The sequence below is a fragment of the Somniosus microcephalus genome, chromosome 16 (genome assembly GCF_052327205.1).
Source record: "Somniosus microcephalus isolate GS21.2 chromosome 16, FLI_Smic_1.0, whole genome shotgun sequence".
Taxonomy (NCBI): Eukaryota; Metazoa; Chordata; class Chondrichthyes; order Squaliformes; family Somniosidae; genus Somniosus; species Somniosus microcephalus.
This window is the reverse complement of record NC_141002.1, coordinates 98054304-98063298: the sequence shown is the minus strand read 5'-3', so window position 1 is coordinate 98063298 and position 8995 is coordinate 98054304. Positions and strand designations below refer to the sequence as shown.

Genomic DNA, 8995 nt, shown 5'->3' with positions numbered 1-8995 from the left:
TTTCGGAGGGTTGTGGGGCTGCAGGAGATTAGAGATAGGGAGGGGCGAGGCCATGGAGGGATTAGAAGTGAAGGATGAGAATTTAAATATCGAGGCGTTGCTTAACCGAGAGCTAACGTAGGTCAGTGAGCACAGGGGTGATGGGTGAACGGGACTTGGTGCGAGTTAGGACACGGGGCAGTGAGCACAGGGGGTGATGGGTGAACGGGACTGGGTGCGAGTTAGGACACGGGGCAGTGAGCACAGGGGTGATGGGTGAACGGGACTGGGTGTGAGTTAGGACACGGGGCAGTGAGCACAGTGGGTGATGGGTGAACGGGACTTGGTGCGAGTTAGGACACGGGGCAGTGAGCACAGGGGGTGATGGGTGAACGGGACTTGGTGCGAGTTAGGACACGGGGCAGTGAGCACAGGGGTGATGGGTGAACGGGACTTGGTGCGAGTTAGGACACGGGGCAGTGAGCACAGGGGGCGATGGGTGAACGGGACTGGGTGTGAGTTAGGACACGGGGCAGTGAGCACAGGGGGTGATGGGTGAACGGGACTGGGTGTGAGTTAGGACACGGGGCAGTGAGCACAGGGGTGATGGGTGAACGGGACTTGGTGCGAGTCAGGACACGGGGCAGTGAGCACAGGGGTGATGGGTGAACGGGACTTGGTGCGAGTTAGGACACGGGGCAGTGAGCACAGGGGTGATGGGTGAACGGGACTTGGTGCGAGTTAGGACACGAGTTTTGGATGAGCTCAAGTTTATGGAGGGTAGAACATGGGAGGCCGGCCAGGAGTGCGTTGGAATAGTCAAGTCTAGAGGTAACAAAGGCTTGGATGAGGGTTTCAGCAGCGGATGAGCTGAGGCAAGGGCGGAGACGAGCGATGTTAAGGAGGTGGAAATAGGCAGTCTTAGTGATGGCGCGAATATGTGGTCGGGTCAAAATAGGACACTGTGGCGGAGCCACCAAGGGTCTCAGAACAATTAGTAATAATCCCTTTAACTACAGTGTAGTGCAGCCGCGGACTGCACCTTTAAACTGCCTGTTTAAAGTACTGTATTGTACTTTCCTGCACTCTACGTGATGACGTCATGACGCCGATCACGGGACCGCCAGTGGCGCGAAGAACGCGATGATGTCAGCTTCCAGAATCTTCCAGCAGTCGTCGAGTGCCCAGCAAGCTGATTAGACCGGTGTACCGTTTCTCCTGTAGTTTCCCTGTTAACTTCGTTGTTCATTAAAACCTGTTGATTTGATTCATCGAGTCGAATACCTTTATTCAGATAGGAACCTCCGTTCCTACAATACCAAGGTTGAGAACATAGATCATCAAATACTTTTTCAGTGAAGGTAATGTCCCTTTAAATGTTAAAACGCTCCAAATCTGAGCCATAACCGAGTTACCATTCAATCCCCTTAAGGTTATTGGCGATTCACAGGTGATAGTCCTCACCTGGACTGTGTGTGTGGGGTCTGACTGCTGCCCATTTATGGGCCTGGGTCACCTTCTCAATTCGCTTGCAAGGAGCGGTGAGTCGGAGGTGCGAAAGTGATATTATTGTTAACAATTAGCGGGGGAACATACAGTTTCTACCTCGTCCCGTTGTGTGGCTGGGAGAGTGGACTGGTTGAGCAGCATGTTGTCCATGAGCAGAGTGACCATGGCGTGGCTTTTCGCCGCATTCCAGCTGAAGGCAGCCCAAGTGCCTGGAGGTAATGCAAACTTCCCGCTCAAATTCTGGCCACTTTCTCTACGCTGTAAGTCGCATTTCTTGTAGAACGTTAGAATTTCTGTAAAAGGTAAAGGTTTTACATGGGGAAATGGCCCCGAGAAACTCTACCCTTTTTTTTGTCTCTGAATCTCTTAATTCTGATCAAGTTCTCCTCAATAAATCTCTCGCATGTATCTGTGTTCACTCCAAGCAGTGCTAATAACTTGTCGTTTGAGCAATCAGAGAGTCACACGATTGGGAGTCCAATTTGTGTGTCTGTAGTTCCAATAATAATTGTACTTTTTGGTTTAGTCTTGGTGGTACTCGATGTATCTTCTGAATTGTGATGCTCCAACATAATTCTTGTGGAAGTGTCTACACTCAGTCTTATTCTTGTTGGCTGATGAGAAATCTTAACTATCAATTGGTGTAAACACATTTGCAGCGCCCGAGGTTGAATCCGTGTCCCTTTCCCCTGCCCTTGCCTTCCCCAGTGGAGTGAGCGATCTTAATCTCGAATTTACCCCAAATCTTCCATGGGTTGGTTACACAACCAAATGTTGCAAACAGGCAGTCGCTGAATTTTCACCGATGTGCAACACTTTTTTCTCGAGGCTGATTCAACATTAGCCAGTACAAGGAATGGTCAGCTATCAGAATCCACCACCCCCCAAAAAAAAAATCATTGATTGAATGATACGATCCCGGTGTCCACTCGCATCTTTGCAACTATATTCTTGTTTTGAAAGAGAACGCGAGGAGCTCCCCCTGATGGGTCAATGTGAAACTGCCGAACCCTGTGTTGGAAGATGATCTCCGAGTTGACTGGGCTTTGAAAGGGCTGCACCTTAACATTGAGTCCCTTTTTCAATCGCTGCACCGGGTCAGCAGGTCCTCCTGGGTTTGGTTGAGTGTTTGGACACTGGGTTTGGAGATCATACAACCCTTTCCCCTCCCATTCCTTCCCCCGCCCCATAGTTGAGAATTTTGAAGATGCTGTTTTGGTGCGATCAACTAAAACTGTAATTTAACAAAATTACAACAAATGAACCGTAGCAAATTAAATTAAAATTTGGTTACTGGGGTTGATGAAGCACTCCAGTCCCTGCGGCACCCACCTGTCGCGGAAGGCCTCGAGTGTGCCGGCGGACACCGCGTGCTCCATCACCCGGGCACTCACGTGGCCGCGGAAGAGAGGCAGGCAATCCGGCAGACCGACCGCCTGCTGCCTGGACCAGTTGATGGCCACTTTGGCCGGGCCCAGGAGCAGTCCTACGAGGAGGTTCCCCCGATCTGCCCGCTCCCATCAGGAGCGTGGGACTGAAGTGCATCCAAAAATTTGAGGAGCAGCCCCTTCAAATGGTGGAAGAGGGGCTGCAACCTCTCTCACGCCATATAAACATGGAACACGGACTCCTCCAGGCCGCAGCAAAGGCAGGTGGCCTGGGAGTTGGAAGATGATGGGCCCTCTCATTTTGGCAATATCCCATCACCACCACCACCACCACTTTCACAAGGGCAATTAGGGATGGGCAATAAATGCTGGTCTTGCCAGCGATGCCCACATCCCATGAATGAATGAATGAATGAATTAAAAAAATTTGAGACATAGAAACATAGAAGATAGGAGTAGGCCATTCGGCCCCTCGAGCCTGTTCTGCCATTTAATGAGATCATGGCTGATCATTCAAATTCAGCACCCTGTCCCTGCTTTCTCCCCATATCCCTTGATGCCTTAAGAAATCCAACTCCTTCTTGAATATATTTAATGAATTGGCCTCTACTGCCTTCTGTGGTAGAGAATTCCACAGGTTCACCACTCTCTGGGTGAAGAAATTCCTCCTCATCTCAGCCATTTAGATGTTTATAGTGCAAAAGGAGGCCATTCAGCCCATCGTCTCCGTGCTGACTCTTTGTTCAATTCTGGTCCCACTGCTCTGCTCTTTCCCTCGAGCTCCATAAACTTCCTCTGCTTCAAACATTTATTCAAATTTCCTTTAACAGATGTAATAGTCTCTGCCTCAACCCCTCCCTATGGTAAAGTACTCTGCCATTCAGCAGCCCTTTGTGTAATGAAAATCTCCGAACCTATCCTCACTATTATTGACTATTTTAAATTGATAACTCCGTGTCGCTAACACCTGGCCAGAAGAAGTAGAGTGAACAGGGAATGACTATCAAAATCTTCCACAGTTTTTTAAAAATCTATTAAATCCCCTTATCTTATCACAGAATCATCGACTAGTACAGCACAGAAGGAGGCCATTTGGCCCATCGAGTCTGCGCCAGCTCTTTCGAAGAGCAATCTAGTCAGTCCCATTCCTCCGCTCTTTCCCCATATCCCTGCAATTTTTTCTCCTTCAAGTATTTATCCAACTCCCTTTTTGAAGACTATTGATTCTGTATCCACCGCCCTATCAGGCAGTGCATTCCAAATCCTAACCATTCGTTGCATAAAAAAAGTTTTCTCCTAATGGAATAGTCCCAGTATCTTGAGTGTCTCCTAACTAGTTTCCCATCCTTGGTATCATCCTATGCAGCGCACTCTCTACATGGCTGCCATGTGCTTGTTATAATGGGATGCCCAAAACTGCACAAAGGCGCTCTAACTGTGGCCAAACCATTGCCTTGTACCAATTCATCATAACTTCTATACTCCTATTTAGATAACCCAAAATACTCTTGGCTTTTTCTTATTGGCTGCATCGACCTGCACTTGCACTTTCAAGTAATTGTGTTTGCACGCTAGGATTCACTGTCCTCCACACCATTCACTGTCTTTCCATTAAGTTATTGCTCCGAAATCCTTACTTTCCTCCCAAAATGTATTTCTTCCGCCCACCCCCCCCCCCCCCACCCAATGTTCATCAACATTAAATTGCATCTAAGAACATAAGAGAACATGAAATAGGAGCAGGAGTCGGCCATTGAGCCTGCTCCGCCATTCAATAAGATCATGGCTGATCTTCTACCTCATCTCCACTTTCCTGCACTATCCCCATATCCCTTTGATCCCTTAATATTCAAAAATCTATATAATAACATCTCATTCTGCTAACCCATCTCTTTCTGAAATCTTTTACAGTCCTCCTAACTATTTGCCGAACCGCCTCCCTTTTGTGTTGTCAATAAATGTTGATATCGTGCTCCCCGTACCCAAGTCTAACCTTTATATACAGAACGGAAGTGACTCCTGGAGCACACCACGTCCAACCCTTCTCCCGTCTGAGCTTTGCCCCTTTGCCCTTAACCCTTTGGGTGTAGCTATCAACCTCCGCGTGGGTGTAAATTGGGCAGTAGTGGATCTGTTGCACGCCGTGTGATTTTTTTTTTTTTTTTTTTTTTTTTTTTTGGGCCGGGCCCGGCCGGGGTGGGTGTGTATGAAGGACAGCTGGTCCGCTCCTGCCTGTTTTACACCTCAGGAAGTTGAAAGTTCCAGTGTTGGTTTTCTGTCCAACAACCAACTTCATATTCAAGCTGCTCCATTTCCTCCACCATTCCCAATATCCGTGTCGCTGCCATTTGCCTTTTGAACAAAATTTGCATGACTCTCCAAGTGCTGCTGACGGTCGCTCAAGCTTAAGCAATTCTTTTCACTTTAATTGTACGGTCATTGATGAATGAGAATGACCGTGCACCTTATGCTATCTCATAATCTTGTCAAAGAAACCCATTCCTCAAAAGGTAGAAGGTTGCCCCTATTGAAAATGTGTGTGGACACGAGGTAGAACAAGAGGGGGCTTGGCTGTGAGGCCTCCTGCAATCAAAGAACCTTACAATAATCATGGTCAAGGCTCGCACACGTATAATAGCCAGTTGGGCTAGACTCGGGAGGATGACTGTCTCAAGGAATGATATCCAAGGAATGATATCCAATCATTATAATTCAATGATATCTCTCTCTATCTATCTCTCCTCCTTTCAAGCCCCTTATCAATGCCTTGCAATTACTGTAACTCTTTGTAGTACAGGAAACTTTAGATTTACCGGCACCTAAATAACCGGAAATCTCGGTTAACTGGCAAAATTCAGGAGTAGGTTCAGGTAACTTTTATTACTTGCCTTCCTCCATTTGTTGCTGTGCAAGGGTGTGGCTGCAGCTGTTGCTAAGCTACAGAGACACTTGCAACTTGTGGCCATTGTTCTGAAGCAACAGGGTTTGTTGCTTTATACGGAGCTCTCGGCTCCGTATCTTTTACTATAGCATTCGGTTATCCGGAATTTTTGATGAACCGGCACCACGTCGGTCCCGTCCGTGCTGGATAAAAAAAAAAGTTTCCTGTAACTGTCTTTTCAAACATGTATATCTTGCTGTTTGTATATAGGACGCTGCAAAATAAATTCTCTGTATAAATGTACTTTTTTTTGTTTATTTAAAGGGGCAGAACCAGTAACCTGTGGCGCTATCTCGCTTTGCTGGGAAATAACAACAAGCAACGCGTCAGAGGGGTAAATGCACTAAAGAGGGTATTGTACAGTTGTAGATGAACACATTGAAACAGATGGTGACCTCTGTGAATGGAGTAGCCCATGAAAACTGTGCACTGTAGCAGTGATTTAGGCTCTCAAGTCAACAGATGCATTGGTTCAGAAGACACAATGTGCCAATTTAAAAAAAAAAAAAAAAAAAAAAAAAAAAAAAAATTCAATGTGTATTAGACCTAATTTAATTACCATGAGATCTGTGTTGCTGCCTAGCCCAGGGACATTCTAACTTAATTAATGATGCCCATTTCTGTGTTCTTTTACACAGCTGGGTGTGTACATACTGTCTACAGTTTTGGTCTCCTTACCTAAGGAAGGATATACTTGCCATAGAGGGAGTGCAACAAAGGTTCACCAAACTGGTTCCTGGGATGAGGGAGATTGTTTCATGAGAGATTTAGGAAACTCTGCCTATATTCCCTAGAATTTAGAAGAATGAGAGGTGATCTCATTAATTCTGTGGGGATTGACAGGATAGATGCAGGGAGGATGTTTCCCCTGGCTGGGGAGTCTAGAACCAGGGGTCACAGTCTCAGAGTAAGGGGTCGGCCAGTTAGGACTGATTTTGAGGAGAAATTTCTTCACTCGGAGGGTTGTGAATCTTTGGAATTCTCTACCCCAGAGGTCTGTGGAGGCTCAGTCGTTGAGTATATTCAAGACAGATCGATAGATTTTTGGGCACTAGGGGAATCGAGGGATATGGGGATCAGGCGGGAAAATGGAGTTGAGGTTGAAGATCAGCCATGATCTTATTGAATGGCGGAGCTGGCTCGAGGGGCCGAATGGCCTACTCCTGCTCCTATTTTTTGTGTTCTTGTAGATGTAAGGCATCTGTGTGAACTCTGGTTTGACCACTCCAACCAACAACAATAACAACTTGCATTTATATAGCGCCCTTAACGTAATAAAACATCTCAAGGAGCGTTACCAAACAAAATTTGACACCGAGCCACACGAGATATTAGGACAGGTGACTAAAAGCTTGGTCAAAGAGGTTGGTTTTAAGGAGCGTCTTCAAAGGAGGAGAGGGGGGTTTAGGGAGGGAATTCGAGCTCGGCCGAGGCAGCTGAAGGCACAGCCGCCAGTGGTGGAGCGATGAAAATAGAGGATTCACAAGAGGCCCGAATTAGAGTGCAGATATCTCGGAGGGTTGTGGGGCTGGAGGAGGTTGGAGAGATCGGGAGGGGCGAGGCCATGGAGGGAATTGAAAACTAGAGTGAGAAATTTTAAATCGCAGCATTGCCAGACTGGGAGCCAATGTAGGTCAGTGAGCACAGGGGTGATGGGCGAATGGGACTTGGTGCGAGTTAGGACACTGAGATATCGGTGTAGATTTTCTGATACCGGCGCTAAAGCAGTGGGACCAGAGTTGCATAAACTTGTCTTGTAGTCCCTTGAGTTTAGGAGATTGAGGGTGATCCAATCGAGGTATTTAAAACGTTAAAAGATACAGAGAAACTATTTCCTCCTGGTGGGGGAATTGAGAATGAGTGGACGTTATCTTAAAATTAGAGTGAGGCCATTTAGGAGGGAAATCGAGAAGCACTTTTTCACACAATGGGTAGCAGAAATCTGGAATTTTCACCCCCAGCAGGCTGTGGGTGCTGGGGGACAATCGGAGCTTTCAAGACTGAGATCGATAGATTTTTCTTGGGTTAGGGTAGCAAGGGTTACGGAGCGAAGGCGGGTAAATGGAGTTGAGTTACAGATCAGCTGTGATCTAAATGCATGGCGGGGAAAGCTTGAGAGGCTGAATGGCCACCTTCTGTTCCTAGAGCAGGCTGTGTGTCTGCTACCCTGTCTGTACGCTGACTTAGTGGGATTTCCCATGGTTGACCGTTTTTTTTAAAACATTTTTGTTCACTAAATTTTATGCAGGTGAGTTCCTGGCCCATTTTGAGGCTGGGGAATCTTCAAAAGGATGCAATCACTTACAGGCTTCATACAAGAGGAGAGACATTTGATTGAGACTGAGTGTCTGAGCTTGAACTTGCTTTTGACATGGGCTCGTTGACACAACTTTTGTTTAACATTTTATCCTGGTGGTTGGGTATTAATTGGCAGTTGGAGCACCAAGGATTCTTTGGCAGCACCTCCCAAACCTGTGAGCTCCACCAGCTAGAAGGACAAGGACAGCAGGTGCATGGGAATGCCATCGCCCCCTCCAGGCTGTCTTGGAGATATATCAGCTATTCCTTTGTTGGGTCAAAATCCTGGACACCCCCTAACCTAACAGCATTGTGGGAGCACCTTCATGGGACAGCAGCGGTTCAAGAAGGTGGCTCACCACCACCTTCTCGAGGGCAACACTGGCCTTGCTAGCGATGGCCATATCGCAAGAATGTTTTTTTTTTTTTTTAATAAAAGTTCAGTAATGACAATTGAGAATCTGTTCTTGTTGATTTGGTGAAAAGTGCGTTTGCTTTGTAGTTCTAGTCGGAGACTTTATTTAAACAGCAACAACATCCTTGTAGCTGAAAGAGTGAGAAACTCTGGGTCCTGGTCCCTGGAGCCGAGGGCGGGGCACACCCTACAGTACTCGCATGTTAATGGGTCATCTACCTGGAGAATCTACACCATGTGTATGTAAATATTGACTGCCGCTTTCTCCAATGTGTTACTTGCTCTTGGCAGTGTGCGCTTTGCTAATAAACCATAATAATGGTTTGCTTTTCCGGTTGCTGTGCTTGGGCCTATGGGGTCACCTGGTCACGGGTGTACGGTGGAAAATCGGGCAGAGAGGACTGTGCCCCAGTAATGGGGCCCCGTTTAATTTTCCATCCATTTACACTGGATGGATGGACATCA

General features: G+C 47.0%; 1 protein-coding gene across 5 annotated transcripts in view; it reads left to right on the top strand.

The window, feature by feature from the left end:
* The first annotated feature begins 1444 nt into the window (after positions 1-1444).
* Positions 1445-8995, top strand: part of LOC147106423 (uncharacterized) — a 59849-nt gene continuing 52298 nt past the window's right edge. For 2 of the 5 annotated variants that reach the window (XM_086009524.1, XM_086009522.1), the window contains exons 1-3: positions 1446-1748; positions 6082-6151; positions 8618-8769. In XM_086009524.1, the coding sequence (XP_085865650.1) occupies positions 1628-1748; positions 6082-6151; positions 8618-8769 (343 nt within the window). In that variant the 5' untranslated portion in view covers positions 1446-1627. Of the gene's footprint in view, positions 1749-6081; positions 6152-8617; positions 8770-8995 lie in introns of all 5 variants that reach the window. The other 3 variants (XM_086009526.1, XM_086009523.1, XM_086009525.1) reach the window with 3 other exon arrangements.